Below are 21,536 nucleotides of genomic sequence, written 5' to 3'. Positions count from 1 at the left end.
CATAAGTTTTCATACAAATTCCCCCTAACGGTGGAGCTTAAATACAAGTTTCGGCTGTCCTAGATGAAAGATTGCCATCTTGAAACAATCGTGGGGATTTCTATGATAACAGCTCCTAATCGGGGGTCCTATGTCATACAGTAAGAGAGGTTCAAAGATGGCCGTTGTCATGGTCTTGCAACCAAAGATAGCCTACGATAATTTTATGACAGTGTCAGAAATTCCTAATGATCACTACAAAGGGTTTGCTGCTACGACCTACTTTTTCTGCCTAGCCAACACAAAATTACACGTTAATCAACGCAACATAACAATAAAACTTAAAACAGCGTAACTCAAACTCTTTGAGTTTCTCTTCAAAACTTCCTTTCACATCTTCCTCATTTTTTCAGCACCCATAAAAAGTATAACTGCCAAACTGAGATTTGGGATGCTCTTTTTGTTTACTACTAGTGCATGCCAATAACAATTTTATTCTTTAAAAGGAACTTTTGTCATAGTCTATGAGTCACTAGGTTTCATCATATATGCCGTACCCAATTTTCTTAGATTCATGTTGGAGACGGTGTGACTTATAATGATCTTATAAGATTACTGAAATCGCATGCTTACTTTTTTTCAAACAATTATACATTTTCGTACAAATTCCCCCTAAAGAAAGAGCTTCATGCTTACTTTTTTAATAACAATGACATGTTTTTGTATGATTTTTTTTTATTCTAAAGATCATACTTTTTATCAGTAAGGCTAACCATCAATGGGCATTAAGTAGATAGAGTTATACAAATTCATATGAACTGGCCACCAATTTACCAAAGTAAAATTTTTATGAACTGCCGCCGCGATATTGTGTGGGAACTTCCACCAAATAATAGCATTGACGGCCATTTTTTGTGTTTATAAACATTTACTCTGAAATAGAAATAAACAAGTGAAGTTAATCAAGCTTAATCTAGGCACCGATCACCTGCAGCAAGTATAAAAATATGTAAATGTGTCCTCTTCATTCTGAGATCTGAGGTGTCATTTACATTTGCAAAAATCATCTCCTCCACTTCTCAGACACCAATATCGCAAACATCCATTGTTTCCCTTTGAATTTATAATTACGCGATTAGTGTCCAGATCAAAAACTGAAAGGCGTATTTTGTAAACGCAAATAGCTCAAAGCAAACATCCTTGAGAAGTGCGTGGCAGCGCGTGAATCATAATTCAGGGATCCTGTGTTTGCTGGTGGCAAAAGTGTAAAAACTGCTGAAATAAAGACTTGTGCCGAATTAGGAACCTAATTAGGGTAATCTGTTTCTTCAAATAAGACAGATTTGATGAAGGGCTGGTAGATACAGAGAAAGAGAAAGCAAGTGAGGTGAGGGGGTAATGCGAACAGAGAAATGCAGGAAACTTTTAGGCCCCGGTAAGAAAACAGTGCTAACCCGCAAGGCCCATCGACAGCGCGTTCTTTCTTCCCCAGAGTTCATTAATTAGTTAATTAGTTAATTAGTCTGAGCAGATGGTTTTGGTACACAAATCAGCAGCTCCGAGGGCCAGCTGGGCAGAAGCAGAGATGGAAGATGAGGGCGCCTCACATTTAGAGAGAACTTGCACATTGGCAGAGTGCTAATGCTAATGCAGCTAGCCTGCCGCAGTACATGGGGCACATGTGTATTAGTACTCGCAGCTCAATCTGGCCTTCTGCCACCTCCTCCTCATTGTGTGTGAGGAATTTCAGATAACCACATGCGTATGAGCCTTCAGAAACACACAGGAACCTGAACTCTTTGGGTCAGAATCCAGAAACAAATGCTGCGTTTATGTGTTTGTGTGTGTGTGCTGCATTAGCATTGGTTTGAATGAATTCTCTGCTTCACTGCAGATTTAAAAAGGCGCTTCTGATGGTTATTTTTAGCATGTTCACATCTCTCTTCTGTCTCTCTCTCTCTCCCCATTTCTTTGGCTCTTTTTTCCCTTTATCTGTCTTTTGCTGTGTAAAGGTGCATATAGCTCATACATTTCTGGCTGGTGTCTGTGCATGTGAGAGCTGGATAAAGGGTCCGGTTTTGTGCTAAACCTCCTTTTTTGATGTGGAACATTGTTCTTGGTCTCTTTTTTTTGCTTCCTTTGTACTTTTTTTTTTGAAAATGCTTCATCCAATCCAATCATCCAATGGGGCTGGAATGGTAAAACACAAATGTGTAATCCTCTTCACCGCTATAGAAAAACCTCTTTAAAGCAGAATAGAGAAAGGGAGAGAGCCAGATAATACACTGAAAGGTTACTCTTATTCATCCATGTACCAAAATTCCTCACCCCTGTTAATAATCATTCTTTTTGCATCCTTTCAAGTCAGCGTACATGTATTTGTGTTTTTGTACAGTGTGGGCTATTTAACATACTTAATGTATTAATTCTGTTTTGTATGCATTGATATCTGCTGACCACTTGCCAAAATGTGCAGTATGGATACTCTGTGCCATAGTGGCAGCCTTTTTATTGACAATTTTTTTATTTATTGAAACTTCTACACTAAATTAGATATTTCACACAGACTGAAATGCTGGAGTTATAAGTAACACAGTGTATACTGCAATGATTTTAAAGTGCCCCTATTATGCTATTTCCAATATTGCCTTTTATGCAATGTAATTGCAATTTTGTCTCTCAAAATAAAGAATCGACTCTGTACAGCTGAAACGAATTGATAGTAATTCGAATCCCACTTTCGTGAAGGCTACACATCACTGGGTAATACATTTGCATAATGCGCGCCTATGTTCTACGTAGGGATGTGCCGAACTAGGCTTTTGAAGCAGTAAGGCTTTTATAACAAACTTTTTATTTCAAATCACTAGTGTGTCAAAAGCTCGAAACGTGTCGACACTAGGTTTCTATCTACCCATCTCTAGTTCTACATTGGCCAGCTGCGAACAACTTGACCCCACCCACAAGTCATTCTACTGATGTCTGCTTCTCTAATCTTGCGGAGGTCAATGTGGGATTCACAAAACGCTTGCTGTTGAAAAATGGATCAGTATCTTGTTTATCTGAACCAGCTGCTCCACTGAATCACAACCTTTAAGTATGACAAACAATAGATGTTTATATTTTCTATAGAGCGTTCAAAATCGAGAACTATTGAAATACTGTATTTTTTGGACTATAAGTCGCACCTGAGTATAAGTCGCATCAGTCCAAAAATACGTCATGATGAGAAAAAAACATATATAAGTCGCACTGGACTATAAGTCACATTTATTTAGAACCAAGAACCAAGAGAAAACATCACCGTCTTCAGCCGCGAGAGGGCGCTCTATGTTTTCAGGGGTAGACTACAGGAGCACTGAGCAGCATAGACGGTCATGTTTTCTCTTGGTTCATTTCTCTTGGTTCATGTCAAATTAATTTTAATAAATAAGTCGCACCTGACAATAAGTCGCAGCACCAGCCAAACTATGAAAAAAAGTGTGATTTACAGTCCGGAAAATACGGAAGTCATATCGTAGGCCATCTGACCAATCAGAGCAGAGCAGGCTCGCAGAAAGGAGGGGTTTAAAGAGACTGAATCTTTGAACTGCTTCGAGCGAATCGTTTGAGAATCGCTGGAAAATGAGGCCATATGTAGCATATTGTTTAAAATTACATACATAGCACACAGATATTCTAAACTCTGATTTTCTACTCTTTTTGTACTCAGGCTGATATGAGAACAGCTGATACGAGAAGCGTTTGATCAGCATATGAAATAAACACACTCCAGAACACATGCAGGCCAAAACTACTTCACTTACAACTTTGACTGTGATTCCCTCAGATCACTTCATCTCCACAGGGAACTGTTTAATTTACTTTCTTAGTCTGTTTAGATTTATATTCAATCTTTCATTCTTGAAGGTAAACTCACACTGGCCTTCTGCATTCATTACGCATTCATGGAAAAAGGGAGGCATCTCGACTACAAACACATCTCTGTACAAAAACAGCCCAAACATGGTTCTCTCACGCCATGCGTAAAACATTCCTTGAGGATCTTTGATATGACACCTAAACCAAACAGGAAACTTAAGTGTACTTTAATGTTGTTACTAACAGCAAGGAAATGCAGTCATAATTGGGTATTTTTTACAGTTCAGTGCCACTGAAAGTGGAATATAGGCTTTTAGTTCTCCCCGATTGGGTTATTGTAATTCTTATTTCCTAAAATCACTTTTCAATATCTTTAAATTGACAGAGAGCAGGACTCCACTTCTAGAGTTTCAGCTGTTTCTTCTTCCTGATTAAATTACTGTAATTCTTCTATTCCAGAAGAGGTCACTTAATGTGTTAAAGTTGAAGTAGAGCAGAACACCACATCTAGATGCTAATGACTCAAAAATACCAAAAAAGAGAATAAATCAATATTCTTTTAAAATCTCTCTGATGGCTTCATGTAATTCACAAAATAGATTTTACAATTCAATAAACCAAGCTCTATACAGTTGAACAGCCACGAGAACTTCCTCCCTTTTCAACCTTTTCAACATCTTTCTTTAGGTTCTCTGAAAAAAGTCAGCTTTATAGATGAAAAATCAATAATTCTGGAAGCAACTGAAAATAGTGTTCCTTCTAAAACTCAAGACACTTGAGTAAATCTAAAAACTTTTTAGATTTACTGTATTGTTCCTTGAAATAACTTAAAATTAAAGGGGCCATATGATGCTTTTTTTAAAAATCATTATTTAGTGTATTTAGTGTACTAGAATATGTTGACATGCTTTAATGTAAAAAAACAAAAACAAAAAAAAAAACATTATTTTTTAAAATACTGTATATTATTGTAGGTCCTCTATGCCCTACCTCTCTCAAATGCGTAGTTTTCTACAAAGTCCCGCCTTCTGACATGCGCAGTCTGCTCTGATTGGCCAACTGACCCCTTTCCATAAACGCGTACTTCATCTTTTGAAATTAATGTAAAGACAGTTAATAATGTCCTTAGATTTACCATCAGTTCAACCCCGAGTCATGTGACAGACAGTGATGAAGCTCTTATGTGTTTGCAGTACACAACCCACGGACGGTTAAGACATTTGAACATTTAATAGCAAATACTTAAACTAATAACAAAAATATACAGTATATAAATACAGTAGCTGATTCAGGAGCGCCAGATTGTCGTAGCAAAATCAGAATTACCTCCTCTCCTAGGTTTACGAAACAGAACGGAACAAAACGGAAATGTCTATAAAATGCTCTGTTCTGTTGTAAGTAATCTTAAAGATTCTTAAATGCATCTACATTCGGAAGGCCAAATAAAGTGCTTTCGCCTAAAAACACACATCTCCCTGTCATGGCTGCTTAAACACTAGCTGCTGTTACTGAAACCATGCCTTCTTTCTTTGCATGAACATTTGGGTGGCATTATGCAAATATTTCCACATTTGGGGGTGTGTTTGAATGAGCCGATTTAGAGGGGCGTGGCAAAGTCTTAAATTTGATGAAGAATATCTCTTTGGATTTGAGACTTCAATCTTTACAGATCTTCTTCATGCACAAAGAGCTTGTGACACTCCAAAGAGAAAAGAAAAATTTCAATTGCATCATATGACCCCTTTAATTAACGTGTAGTTAAATATTATGTTCAATATTTTTATTATTAAAGGTAAATGTTATAAAAGTAAAACGCAAAAAACAACAACAAAAAACTGTAAATTTAAAGGATTATTTCACTCACAAGTCCTCTGAAGCAACACAGTCACACTCAAAAATAATTTGCACATGCTTATATTCAAAAATGGCATGTCAAGACATGTTGTGACAGCTTTAGTGTGAGAATCATTGAGGTTCATCTTTACTGATGCAAAATCTGGTGCAACTTGACTTCAGGTGACATATTTAAAGTGCCCCTATTATGGATTTTTTTTAAATTACCTTTCATGCAGTGTGTAACACAGCTCTAAGTGAATGAAAACATCCTGCAAAGCTTTAATCTGAAAGTGCACCATGTATTAAGGTATTGTCTCTCAAAAGAACAAGTAAACTCTGAATCATTAAAACGAGTTGTTTTTAAAACGAATCCTAAGCCATTTCATTATGGGGTCAACATGAAACATTAGCATATTGCTCGTCCACTTGTTGGTCTTTTTCGTTGGTATGAATGAAAATGCTAATTCATTCTTTGCCACTAGGTGCCCATTTTTGGAGCGTTAAAATAGCATTTTCCCCCAAGTAACGCTGTACACAAAGCAGCACTGTGCTCACAAACGCTGCTTTATCATGCATCACAGGCATGATGAAATGAAAATGAGACCAACTGGACCAATCACTGCAGATTAGCATCATGCAAGGGTGGGGTTTGGAAAAATTAATCGTTGAGTGAATCGTTTGGGAGATGTTGTAAGTAAGGTAAAAATAAATGCATATTATAAGACAACGAAAGTGTTTTTTGACCTTGCATGCATGTCAACCTGTTGTTGGGGACTCACAAAATATGAATGATCATCATGAACAACCATCACAGAACAACAATAACAGCAAAAATTATAATGAAAGAAACCTTAGTGTTTTCATATGTGGAGACATTTAGTGCATTAAAAGACTTCCTATATCATTGTACTTACCCAGAACGCCCAGTCTGTAGTTCATAGTGACGACAATCACGTTTCCATAGGCAGCAAGAACACTTGCATCAAACATGTTTCCTGTTCCCTCCATGTATGAACCACCATGGATAAACAACATCACAGGCTTCTTCCGACGATCTCTAATATCTGTGTAAAACAAAAAATGCATAAAAATGAACAATTAATAATAATAATAATAATAATAATAATAATATATATATATATATATATATATATATATATATATATATATATATATTTTTTTTTTTTTTTTACATATATAATATATTACACTGCTGCAGCATCACTGTAAAATAAACAGTAATGATCTGCTTAGTGAAACACTGATATTATGCGCTTAAGAGCTCTTGTTCATAAACATATACTGTACACAAAACATATTGCTATTTTTCAAACATGCACATTAAATTGAAAATTATAATAAGAAATATATAATTCATATACACTGCAGTTCAAAAGTTTGAGCTTAGTGAGATTCTGATGTTTTTGGAAGTCTTTAATGCTCACTAAGGCTGCATATATATTGATCAAAAATGCAGTAAAACCAGTACAATTGTGAAATAATATTACAATTTCAAATAACTGTGTTCTTTTAAATTTAATTAATTCCTGTGATGCGAGGTGAATTTTCAGCAGTCTTCAGTATTTTCCAATTTTTTCCTTTAGAAATCATTCTATGCTCATTTGCTGCTCAAAAACATTTCTGTTTATAATCTAATATTAAGTACATTACCTATTAATAAAGCAAATTTTATTGCATATCTATGTTGAAAACAGTTTTGCTGCTTTTGTGAAAATCTACTTATGAACACAAAGTAAAAAAATAACAACATTTATTTGAGATAGAAATCTTTTGTAAAATGATAAACATTATATGTGACCCTGGACTACAAAACCAGTGGTACAGGGTCACATATTTGATCCTTTTTAATACATACATTCTGAATACAATTATTTCTTTACAAAATATTTTGAATTGTATATGATTTGAAAATAAATGTTCTGCACTCTTTTAAAACTTAAAGCAAGAATAAACCATTATCTTTAATTGATAAAAGAATAAGGTACAGTAATACATTTCAGGCTTATTTAGTGTACTGATATCCCCGTTTTGTGTGTGTGTGTGTGTGTGGATACACACTTTACACTGCCTACTCTTTTCCTAAAAAAGATTGTGAAACAGTATTAGTGGAATTATTAGCGTTTTACCATTTGACGATGTTTTCAGATAATGAGTCAAGGAAGAGGAGGTAAAAACAAATACTGGCTGATATTGCTTCCAGTTCACTTGTCACTCTTAAAATAGAAGGTCAGCGCACTGCATAATGGGAGACAGTACTGTGAGTGCTGTATGTGCAACTGCATATGGCACATAATGGCAAATTTAGTAGGTCATACCACGAAAATAGTTTGAATAGTACGTTAGTTCACGATTTCTGACCATATCCTCAATCGTCTCCTCACGCTCTGGGATCTTTTGGCGCGGTCTGCCTCGCATTGGCTCATTGTTTCTGCACTCTGCTGGCACAGTCTATCTATTTCTCTTCCAAAACTCTGTTGCTCTGATGTATCACTGTATCAGTTAGTACAGTCTGTGTGTGTGTTTCTCTCTCTCTGTATATTTGTAGTACAAAAGCTCAGATGGGTCAGACTGAATGATTCCAGCCTCCCATGTCTAGGATCCCCCTCTAGGTGCTGCATTGGTAGAGTCCCTACCTCTGCGCGGTACCTCCTCTGTCCTTCGACCCCATCTAAACTCCCCCGTCTCAAGTCTCAGGATTGGTATATTCTGTCTCTTTTAGATTCACATCTATATGTGCTGTTTGTTGGTACGGGTTGTTCCCCTCCGCTCTTCTCTTGCAGTGTGTTTGAGTGAGCCGCACATGCTCATGCATATATACATATGCTCTTGGAGATGCTTGTGTGTGTGTGTCTGTGGATGTGTGTGAGTGCGATCGAGTGTGCGAGGGCATTTGGAGATGTCCAGTTAGCCAGTGCTTCTGTGGTGTGCAAGGGCTGTAGATAATTCATATGAAAACCAGACCATGCAGAAACATAAATAACTACCACGACATCTGTTTACCCCGAGAGAGAAGGAGGGGGTCTGGGAGAAAGAAAGAAAGAGAGTGGGTGAGAGAGATGGGGGAAATCATAAAAGGAAGAGTGAGACAGATGAGAGAGAGTGAGAGAGAGCCGGAGTGGCAGAGAGATAGAGAGAGAAAGAGAGAGACAGGAAGAGATCGAGATGTGAAAAGGAAATGGCACACAAAAGAGAATAAAATAAAAGTTACACAGACCAAGGTCCTTTCACGGACACACAAAATCACACACACATAGGCAGCTGTGATGCTGAGTCGCTATGGAAACTGCCTCATCCCTCTCTCTCTGTCTAATAGAAGCTCACCAGCACTGACTCACTCATGCCTGTTGCCACGGAAACAAATTCTACGCACGTATTTGCACGCCCGCCTGCATCACCACCTGAATCTTGGGTTACAAACGCATTACAGCGACTGCACCCTCACACACTTTTTCATCTTAATCTTTGCATGCACACAAGCACCTCTTCTTGAAGACAAACACGACTTTTTATAAACACAAACACACACACACACAACCTATGAACATGCTTGCACATGTTCATAGGTTGTGCATACACATTCTCTTTGAATACTGAGACTAAATGGAAAAATATACAAGAGTGTCTCTTTCGCACAAGACTCATTTTAGACTGTTAGATATTTCCCCCGGCTTTGATACGTATTGTTTCACACCCTCGGTGCAGCTGAACGGAGTAAGAGTTACTTGGTAGACGTCGGCGTTGAAGCAGTGACACCTCTGATTCAGCCAATCAGACAGGGCTGTGTGGATCAGGTGTGCTGTTAACAGCCAATCAGATGATGGGAAATCTTTTTCAGGATGGGACTGCTTTTTGTGTCATCGTGAGGCAACACCATGGGCCCGGTGGAAGGAAAAATCACAATTTACACTTATTTCTCCAAGGCATCGTTGCAATTAAATGGAGAGCTAATGGAGATTTAAGGTGTAGAAATGTTATATGAACAATAATGTTCAAATGTTTTTTGGTCACTTTATTTTAAGGTCCAATTCTTGCTGTTAACAAACCATTAACTATGACTTGCTTCAATACGCTCCTAATTTGCAGCTTGTTATAGTAAGATAGTTGAAATCCTGGAAAAAAAAAAGTATGGTTTCCACAAAAATATTAACATTAATAATAATTAGAAATGTTTATCAAGGAGCAAATAAGCTTTTTCAAATGATTTGTAAAGGATCATGTGACGCTGAAGACTGCAGTAATGATGCTGAAAAAATCTAAATATATTAAAAATACTGAAAAATTTGTGATATTTTAATGATACTAATTAATAGTACTATAATAGTACTGTTTTTACTGTAAAGATGTCTCCAACTGAAGTCAGGTCTGCCAAGATGTATATGAACAATTGTCATCAAATTATTTCTGGAGCAGATAATAAACCTGCTAATATAATGCTATTTGCATTAATTGTATAGGTTTGTACTCTATGCCAACTATTGTCTCATTTTTACTTCTCCACAGAATATTTAGGAGAAACAACGATTAGATCATAACCAAGAACTCTAAGAGCTCTGGTGGGTCTGATATTGCCCATTTATCATTGGTAATATACACACAAGTCCATCTAATCAGAAGAGATCCCAGAGTTATTTGATTACATAGTTCACCTTTGAGAATATAATTAATTTATCATTTACTCATCCTCATGTCATTCCAAACCTGTATGACCATCTTTCTTCCATGGAACCCGTTTATCAGAATGTCCAAGCACTTATATGTAATTATATAAAAGTGAATGGTGACAAAGACTCGTTTAGTGAAAAAAAATGTTTAGTGAATTCTTTCAGTGAATTTAAATTTAGTCGACAATCGTATGACTTCAGAAGACTTGTAATGTTGCAGACGAGTCATTTTATAAAGCCTGACTAAAGCTGTGATAAAACTCTCACTTTCACCAAATGGAGCATTTTGTACATTCAGCTAAACATCTGCTTTTGTGCTCAACGAAAGAAAAGTACACTGGGTGAGTAAATGATGCTTGGGTTTCCATTTTTGAGTGAACTACCCCTTTAATTTCAATAATATTGAATAAATGTAGAATCAAATGCTGTAAAAGCAGATTTCTCCAAGCTGAGTTTTTTTTTCCCGCTGCAGTATTGAGATATTTTATGTGTGTGATGCATCGAAGAGAAGCACACAGAATCCACAAACATCTTATCTGGGACAACCCTGCTTACGAGTCCATGAGTATAATCTTTGTGTGTGTGAGAGTGAGCGAGGGAAGAATGGGGAGACACAGGAAGAGAGAGAGACCGTATGCAGTGTGTTAGCCTCAATATGTGATGGAAAGAGTTTGAAATAGAGCGAGAGAGAGAGAGCGAGCGAGGGAGTGAGAGAGCAAGCACAACGCCCAGATCCTTTCAACAGAGGCCTTAGTATCCTGTTCGCTTCAAAACATCCTCAAAATACAAGAACGCTATTCTGTCTCTCCTCCTCCAAGCCTGCATCTCTCTCTCTTTCTCTCCTATGCCGCACCTCCCCCTCCCTTGTTCCCTCTGATCTCCTGCTTTTCCTTCTACTCTCCCCCTCTCCTCAACTCTCTGCCTTCATCTTTGCCTCTCTGCTCTCTTTATGGGACTTTCCTACACCTCTCCATCTTTTGTTCTTTTCAATCTTGTCTTTACTTGACATAATTTACAGGAAAGGAAGGCAGAGAGATGGGGGACTGGGATCGGATTTGAACCCGGGTCCCTGTGAGCCACTGGCTCCCATGTGTCGAGAGTGAACGCGTACCTTTTTGCGCCACGACCATCCCTCCCTTCTTGTTCCTGTCTGCCGCCCACACATCCTCTTTCACTTGCAAAGCTCCATGAATCTCATTTCATCATATACTCGTCTTTATCACAAAGTTTTCTTAGCGATCTCTTCCCCTCCGTGCAATGAAATTGGTGATCTGAGCGTTCCCCCTCTCTTCCTCTCTTTCATCTCTCCTCTCTTTCGTTCTCCTCCTTTCCTCCGTCACTGCTGTGCATTTCCTCTCCTCTTCTCTCCCATGTTCAGAGACGCAAAATTGGATTAGCTGGCAGTGTCTCTATTTAAACCTCTGCAATTAGAGACGCCCGGAATCCGAGAACTCAGTGCATAAAGCGTGAGCCCTGCACATGCACAGACATGTATGCTACAAAGAGAGATAGTCTTTTTAAATGGAAAGAGCATGGAATTGGTAATGGACCCTGGTAATTGCTTAACTATCTATTATGTTAATATGTATAAATTTGATGAGACAATATATGGCAATTTACTGTGAAATACAGTACTATTCAAATATTCTGATATATTTTTTTTAAATATGTGCACACACACACACACACACACACACACACACACACACACACACACACACACACATATATATTTATATATATATATATATATATATAGCATATACATTTTTTTTAAAGGGATTACGATTTAAAAAATGTTTTTAAAAAGTAAAGCTAGCAACTGTATATGATACAAATAACTATTTAAATCTATTTAATAGAATATATATGTAATTTTTTTGTAATTTTAGAGGAACATTATTTTAAATAAAAATTATCGCCATTGATTACTTGTCCTTGTGTCGTTTCAAATTTGCATGGCTTTCATTCTTCTTTGGAATGCAAAAGAAGAAATCTGGAATAATCTCCTGGTTGCTCATTTTTATTCAGTTTATAATTTTTTTAAACATTTTTTAAAGAAATTTATTCATGAACAATATATTAATTTATTAAGTTTATTCATGAACAATTTATTCAGAATTTTTTTGTGAACTGAATCAAAGAGTTAAAAAGACTCATTTGCTTATTAAATGTTATTTATCCTTATTAATTTGTTTTTCTCTAATCAATTTCTTGTGAGAAAATATATATATGTCAGGATTTAATTAGTCTCAGCCTCAGATATTATGCCTATTGACTGTTGGATGAAAATCGGATGCATAAGGCAAATAAAATTAGAAATAATTTGGGAGTTTTGAAGGTGTCATCTGATTGGTTGAATTTTACAGGATTTCTGATAAACGTGTATGTAGTATTTTGCAACAATTAATTTATTAGTTGTAAGCTGGTCTGTTATTGTAGGGACATCAACTTTACATTTTCACCTTCCAAAATATGAGGCTGAATAAAACAAACTGTGATTGGCTGCTTTACATGTCTGTCAGACGTCCTCTTGGGCGGTTCCTGGACCGTTGATAGCTGGAATGGAGTCCAGTGCCTTCGGATCTGATTATGTGAGACTAGGGTTTAGGCAGATTTTCATTGAATAACATCTTAAAATACAAGTTAAGTATAGTATATTTCAAATCTATGAACATAGTTGTATTTACTGACGTATTTCTTAAGACTTACTAATATAAAATCTTCATTTGGAGTAGTACTTGTCCACAATGCACAATATTAGGTCTAAAATGTGTTCGGCACTACTTCTGCACAATTAAAGTGCATTAAGTACAAAATTAGTTGTTCCAGTTTAGCAGACTTTAAGCATACCAGTTTAATAAAGTACCACTGCAGAGTATTTTTATTAAAAGTGGTGTAAGCGATTTTTCAACTGATTCGGGCTGACTAGCAAAACCAACTTGTAGCCAATCAGGGGTAAGGGGCATGTCTACTCATGATGTGGAGGAGAGAGTGTTCAGTGTACAGGATGGACACTATCGAGCGAGCGATAGAAAGTTAGAGATGGCGAATAAAAAACAGTAGAGGAAAACATCTGTGGAACAAAAGAAGGCTTTAAGGCAAGAGGTAGGACCTGTGTAAATATCATATCAGCCTTCCAGTGCTGGAGTGAACTCAAGGAGCTGAAGGCCTGCGATCGGATGCTGAGGTTGTTTTGTTTCTTCTCGATAGGTGAGTAACACTATGTCTGCATCACAACAGCTAAGGTCTGTCTAGTACACTGGACGCGAGAAAACGACCGTTGAATATCATTTGAAATTTGTCAATATGTCATAAAAAGAATGCAGCAGCAGTTTTCTGTCAGGGATTTGTCGTTGTCGTGTCATGCTGCATCCAGTGTTTGTTTTGGTGATTTCAAATGTCAATATTGGCTACCAGAAATAGCTTACCCCACCTTTAAACATATAAATATGTGACATGACATAGAGCCAACACACACAAACTGTGAATGCACACCCGGAGCATTGGGCAGCCATTTATGCTGGGGCACTCGGGGAGCAGTTGGGGGTTCAGTGCCTTGCTCAAGGGCACCTCAGTCATGGTATTGCAGGTCCGAGACTCGAACCCACAACCCTAGGGTTAGGAATCAAACTCTCTAACCACTAGGCCACACCTTCCCCACTGTAAATGTATTTGTAGTCAAATATATTTTAGCACATTTATTTTTCACTACAGAATACACGCTTGTGGTTCACATCAAGGCCGATTTTTATGAACTCATCACCATCACGTGACCATAAGTATCATTATAATGAACAACAATATATTTAGTACAAAGCAGATTTAAGTACTTCTTATAGGTTGGCAAATTCAAATATATATAGCCTACTTTAAAACATAAAAATAAACTGCTAAATATACAGGCACCAAATGCTGTAAATTTCTGGCAACCACAGCTGGAAGATTTTTTTTTTTTTTTTACACAACACAGAAACACACATTTAGTGGAAACCATGAAAGACTGTTACAGTACGTGGAGTGAACATCATGCACACACACATTTACAAGTACACATACATACACAAACAAACACAGATGAGCTCAGACACGAAAGTATATGCTGTAAACACACACAAATACACAACAAGAGCTTGTCTGCAACTTTCCCCTTATTATTCAAATATGAGCAATAAGATAAGTGCTATTATTTAGATTTGTTTTTATTCATAAAGGCAATATGAAGATATAATATGAAGTAATTTTAAATACTATTAGAACATTCACATCATATTTTTCTCTGCTCCTAAAAGCAATAAATTCAGCCTGTTGTCTTTTACAGACTTACTGCATTAGCTACTCTACTGCTTTCTCAGCTGGATGCATGTCAGCCAATGAAATTGCACTAAATCACAGGGGGCTGATGGGATTTGTAGTTTATTGATTTCTGACTAATCCTTTGCCATTCATCAAAAAGGACACAAAACATATAATGAAATCCTAATAACCGTTGATGGGAGATAATTCCTAAAATAAAAGCCTGTTGTAATGAAATGATGTAAGAATCATTTGTTTTGAGAAGAGATTAAAAATAAGTGCAGCACAAATAACCACATCAGCAGTGCAAGAATTAGTGCATGTATGCTTGAGCATATGTACGTGTTTATGCCTGTGGCTAGTTGAGCTTGAAGCAAAATGCAAAAACATACAAGACAAAATAATCAAGAGAAATAATGGCACACATTACAACCGCCCCCAAAAAAGAGTCTGAAAAACAAGACAAAAAGGGAAAAACATGCAAGAAAAATACCTTCGTCCCTCGGTCTGTTCATCGAAGACTCATCGTGTTTTTTTGTGAGCGGACCTGGGGTTAAGACAAAAAGAGGGGGGAAAGAGAAAAGACAAAATTCAAAAAGATTTTACTGCGCTTAAACAAAAAGAGCCAAAAATTCCAAAACAGCAAAACAAAAAATTACAAACTAGCAAGAGATCATGTGTCCCAATTTAAAAGAAGAATCAAAAACAGCAGCCAAAGCAGAAGAGCAAAACAGACAACAAACTCATAGAAAGAGAAAGGGAGAGAGAGAAACTGATGGTGGTGTGACACTTGCTAACATCCCTACTAGCAGCTTCGATGTTATCTCTTTTCTTCCTCAGTTTTCCCTTCCACACTCACTCATTCGTTATATGCCAGGCTTTCAATGACAAATGTCCAGCCATCTCTCTCTGCCCAGAGAGAGAAAGTGATGAGACATGTGGAAACACTGTGGCAAAGCTGCGTTTAGTGCAACGGCCCTCAGGAGTCCTCCGACTTAATGTCCTGTGGGAAAATAACTCCCCCTCACAGGATAAGACTGCTGAAACTGTGATCTCTCTTTTCCTGTCTTACAAACAAACAAACCTCTTGTGTAATGCTCTTAAGAAAGCATCTGCCAAGGACATACATTTATGAACATTTTATCCATTCAAATGTACAAACAATATCAGTATCTTGAGCAAAGTGGAATTTGAAGCCAAATCAGGTTTACTGTGTTGTTGTTGTTTTTTACATAGCAGAGCAATGGACAAAAACAAAAAGTGGAATACATTCGAAATGTGAAAAATGACAACAAACTCGACTGTGACTACTTTCTATCCTTTTGTTCAGCAAAAAAAGTAACCATGGTAGCCATAGATTTCCCCAAATTAATGTTACAAGAAGTATTTATTATATATTATATACTTTATTGTATACTATAATAATAATACATGACACAACCTGGTTTTTGGATGTTACCATCAGTATTGTTGAGGTGAAACTATTAAAAATAATTTGCAGCAATTGAAACAAATTAATAAAATAAAAAAAATAATTAAAGCTATATAATCATATAAAAACCACAAAACATTAATACATAACAAAAGTATACCAAACATAACAAAATTAGTAAATATATAATAAATAAACAAATAATTTTTATTTTTTATTGTTTATTACTAAACAAAAACAAAAAAAATCAAAATGGTATCAAATGGTATTATATAATATAAAAACCATAATATACTGATATACATTTATAACATAACTTTATATTATTATTATTGTATTAGTATGGTATTCTTTGTAGTGTATTGAAATACCTAAGCTGGTATTCTAATCATACCCTCACAAATCAACAGCATTTTTTTTATAAACAACTTTATTAAAACAATAACCATTGTAGCTACGTATGACATTGTGTAAACTATAGTTAGCATGTAGCAATACTATTTCGAGTCAGATGTTGAATGTTACTGTATTGAAAGACAGGTCTGATGTAAAAGTCTGAATGCTTCTAGTTATTAAACTGCAGTTTCTTCTCATTTCTGGTCCGATTCACCCCACTGAAACAGATTCTAGCATTTATCAGCTTGTGCTTTAGGTTGTATTGCAACGGTAGCGTTCTGTCACTGGCTTCTTCAGGACTGGAGCTGAAAGGATCTGGTGCAGCGAGACACATTAGCATCTGTCGCTAACTCAGGTTAAATGCTAAATGTTTGTGTGGCGACAGCCATTAATGGGTATTATCAGTATGACCCCCTACCCCCTCTCTCAGTACTGACGGTGGGCCTGCAAGAGACGAGATAGAAATCGTCTCCATTTATTTACCGTTTATCTGCTACACAGGCTCTCCACACCAATAGACCACACACACATACACCAACACAAACCCCATTTGTCACTGCTTTGCATATAATTCTTACCCAGTCTGTCCAACACTTATAATGCATATAATGATATATAAACAGCACAACTGTATTCTCATAACTGACTTCAAATGCTGTTCACCTGATTTTTTTTTTTCTTTAAGCACATATACATTCACAATTACATTTAAAGGGAAAGTGTCATATTTGCAGAGTAGTAATCATTTTTCCTAACCCAAGTGAATAGTGCAGAAATAAGTAAAAGCACACCATTAGTAGGTTGATTTTTGTGCAAAGTCCAAATGCAACAACTTAGTATATAGTATGATGAAAGGAGTATTTCAAATTATCAGTTTGTTTGAGCTTAAATTCTGAAGCGTGAAGCTTTGACACTGCATCATTTAGGATGTAATCTGGAGTATCCCAAACAGACCAACACAGAAACACTGGCTTAAAAAATAGCACAACAGTTTCTAGTAGTAAAAATCCACAATGCTAACAACAAAAAGTAAGGGGAATTAAATTTTTAAAAGAACTTATAACCTTTAAAAACAGACATACTGTAAACTGCAAGGTTGTTAACTGTTGGTATACGCTTTTGTTGATGTTATCAGTACACATTATTTTAACTTACATGGTCATGTTTCATAGCAGAATTATTGGAAAAAACGACATTACCCATGATTCTGCAGAACAAAAATTAAATCATCAGTACTTCTTGAATCTCACACTAGTTTCACAATAAATGCAATCATATAGATCTATATTTACCCATTGTTTTTAATTTGATTATACAATGCTTCATGGAAGTGTATTTCTTTACCACAATAAGGTACTCAGTCTTGTAGCTTTGAAGTTTGTTATGTGTTTCACCTCACATAACAGCTTGTTGGTTTGCTTCATGACTTTTAATTTTTAAACAAGTACTTTTTTTGTATCTATGGGAAAAATACTTCTGGAACAAAGTTGAATGAAAAATTGGACGGCTACTGTTGCACTTTATTTTGTGAGTTTGGGGTGGGACTATCGGCTTCTATCAGAACAAAAAAAAAAAACAATTTGTAACAATTTTACAACTTTGTGCCTCTAGTAACACCTAACATATAAAAAATTACTTCACCTTTAAGTACTCAAAAGAATGGTTACTGTAAGTTAAATAAAACATAGACAAAACATAATTTGGACAATTTTTTAAATTAATTTTTGAGGCAAAACTATAAGTACTACACCCTACTTTATTCAGACAAATAGTCGAGCCTGTGCACCTTCTCACATGTTCCTCTGAGCTAAATCTCCTGAGTTGCACTTAAGCTGTGAGACTCGATCAATGCTGACGTGATTTTCAGTTCAATTCACCATCTCAGGTCAGTTCTTCCAGTAAAGGCTGGAGAGCAGGAGACAGGTTGATGGGAGTATGGAACGAGCGCTCGTGTGTGTGATTAAGTCTCAGCAACGTCAGCACTTTATCGACACTTAAAGCATTTGGAGATCAAGCTTTCACTATTTTACTGGTTCCTGCTTCCGACTATATGGTCTGCAGCCTCCATTAGGGCTTAGGCTTTTCCCAGAAACCTAATCCTGCTGGCCTTTGAAGACAATGCACCAGCTTTAAAACTAAGGCCCAGAATTCACCTCTAAGTGAAAGAAGACACGAGAGATGCCGTCGGCGTGGAGGTAGACCGGAAAGCATGATAATGAAGACTTAAAATGGAGGAAAGATCATTTACGTGGGATGAGTCTTGGGTGGTACGTGGGCTGGTGAGCACATGGTGTGGTGACAGTCGGAAAGGAAAAACCAGGCTCTGTGAATGTGGCGTTACTCCCAGTCTAAGAGATGGCAGCGTGCATCTTGAGCCGCCGAACAGTTTGTGCAATAAACACTTTCCTTCCATAGAAAGTGTGTGTGAGCGAGTGTGAATTTGGTATTTTTTGACAGGAGTGCGTGACAGGAAACCCGGCAGTATGCCATCCCAGTGTAACCAGCAGGTTTGTCCTCCCTGACAGGCTTGCCGTGTAGAGACGTCTTCAGTATATTCTCTCTGTCTTTCTTTCTGCTTTTTTCCTCTCTGTCTCCCTCTCACTGTCTGCAAGGGGAGCAGACCTAGAAAAACAGTACATGAAAGCAATCTGCCTTGAAGGGCTGATGTCATGTGCTCAATATATATATCTCCCCTCCATTAAAGACTCTAGATGAGCCATTAAACAATAGCTAGAGCAGTTTCTTTCTTTCTGTTTTGTATTAAGTCTTACAGTGAGTCCTAACCAGACGTGACATGTCCAGTTTCCAGCGGCTGAAGCAAAATACTGTGCAGTCTTGGTCAATCAAAGCACGTTTGATGTTTAATATACAGCTATGTGTAGCGAAATTTGATCAGTGAGATTTTGAGGTGGGCGGGGTTTATGAGAGCAACACTACGGAATTACAAACCGCATGACCAATGAAATGTCTTGATGAAATGCACTAGTGGATGGAACAAATACAGAAACTAACACAGTGTCCTAACCAGGCGTGACACATCAAGCCTTCAGGAAGTAATTTGTCTAGACACCTTCAAAATTAAATTGATGAGTGACATGTTAATCGCGTGACCCCCCCCCCAAAACCAGTTAAGCGCAAACTGTGGGACTATGGAGGGTGTCGGGGACACAAGACATCATCACGTCAAACAGAAAAAGAAATCTACTCACTAGTCCGAGTTTACAGCCTCTTTGTGTTTATACTTACCGCCTTACAGACTATTCAGACTTTCTAACTTGTAGATTTTACACATGAGTTGTCAAAAGAATAATGCTAGTGGCGATTAAACTTTATTTTAAGGTCCAAATCTCATTATTTACAAACTATTAACTTTGAATTTTGCTTCAATATACTCCTAATTTGCTGCTTATCAATTTTGGATGTTGTGGATAATCTGGATAATCTCAATGTGAAAGTACCATGGGTAGTTTAGGGTCTAACTTTAAACTAGCAGTATATTAACATGGATATTGCTAGCACACTATTGGATTATCAGTGCTTATAAAGCGATAGGCCAGGGATTGGAATCAGACAATTTTCCTCATGATCAGCCCGGATTGGTAACTGGACAATCAGTCTCACTTTTTTCCGATTTCGAGCAGATCCGTTTTATTACCAGGGGCACAGGCAACGTAATGTCAGCTGCGCAGTCTCTGTCTTTCCTCTCCAATGACCACTTCTCTCTCAAACACGTCTCATTCGCTCCAGTTAAATAGTACTTGTATTGTGCATTATTTTAGTCATTCCCATAGGTTTCGCACTTACACCAAGGCACGCGCACCACCACTGATCTATATTAGTGGAGCACACAAGCGACGCTCAGTCTCAAACAGCTTGTGAGCCACAAATACCAAAATAAGTGGCTAACTGTGCTAAACATTCAAATATATAAAAGATTATGTCAAAATGCCCACTGGCGAGTATCCAGTTAAATAAAGTCAGTTTTGGATTGTTAAATAGTTGAGAAAGAGAATGTATGTTTTGTTACAGTATATCGAGTCTGTGGATAAACTCTTAAAGGGGCCGCAGTCCAATATTCCTGCTGCTGTTTTTCATGTTAATCAAAGAACAAAAGACGTTTATAAATGAATACATTTTATAACTTTAACCCTTTAACTGCCGCTCGACCAAATGGTTGAGCACATTTTGAGTCACTATATTTTATTGAGAGGAGTACCTAACTTAATTCAAGCTGATTGAGCCATCTCTACCATCTGGTAGAGGTATGTTAAGCCAAAAAAAATCAACAGCATTTGTCACAACACTTCTTCTTTGATGGATGTCAGAGAGAAAGAAATCACTCCTGCCATGTAAACTGTTTTTGGTGAAATTTTGCAAGGTAAGCATATTTTTTTGACATATTACACTGTAAGAGCCCTAACTTTACAAAATTATTTTACTTGGTGCCATGAAAAAACTTTAGTATGTTTTCAATAATTTTTCAAAAACGTGCTCAACCAAATGGTTGATTTGTCACTTTATGGTAAACGTAGAAAAGCTAAGCTAATGTTTTAAAAATTATGGGACGTGTTGGAATAAAAATACATTGAGTGTGGTAACTAATGACATAAGGAGATAAGAAATGCAAACAAAAAATGCTTTTTTCTTGGTGGGGCAGTTAAAGGGTTATGGGCAAGTATTAATTTGTATTTAATTTTTTACTATGAAGACTACAGAAATTAAATTCGATAAAAATGTACGTTTGATTACTTTAATTTCTGCAGTATTTTTTACCTGGAAAAAAAACTTAACCTGAAAACTGAAAACTCTCTCTTTTCTATTGAATTTATTTGTGATGTTGTTTGCAATTTTTTTTTTACTTGACTTTTTACTTGTGTCTTTTTTTTTAATGGACATAAAACTTTGCAAGACGAAAAGTAGATTTTTGTTTGTATATGCTGTCAATTATAGCTCTTAAAAAAGAAAAATTGGAATCGGCAGATTACACTACCAAAAAAAAAATCGGAAATCGAAATCGGTGCATCTCTAATCATTAATCAAGTCTTCTTTGTATG

General features: G+C 36.7%; 1 protein-coding gene across 1 annotated transcript in view; it reads right to left on the bottom strand.

The window, feature by feature from the left end:
- Nucleotides 1–21,536, bottom strand: part of LOC127966854 (neuroligin-2-like) — an 81,312-nt gene that overhangs the window by 17,049 nt on the left and 42,727 nt on the right. Inside the window, exons 3-4 of the mRNA XM_052568171.1 lie at nucleotides 15,148–15,201; nucleotides 6,591–6,740 (exon numbers count right to left, since the gene is read on the bottom strand). Coding sequence (XP_052424131.1) covers nucleotides 6,591–6,740; nucleotides 15,148–15,201 — 204 coding nt within the window. The remainder of the gene's footprint in view (nucleotides 1–6,590; nucleotides 6,741–15,147; nucleotides 15,202–21,536) is intronic.

This window comes from Carassius gibelio, chromosome B10, assembly GCF_023724105.1.
Source record: "Carassius gibelio isolate Cgi1373 ecotype wild population from Czech Republic chromosome B10, carGib1.2-hapl.c, whole genome shotgun sequence".
Lineage (NCBI taxonomy): Eukaryota > Metazoa > Chordata > Actinopteri > Cypriniformes > Cyprinidae > Carassius > Carassius gibelio.
Note: the sequence above shows the minus strand (reverse complement) of the source record. Positions and strands in the feature narration are given on the sequence as shown.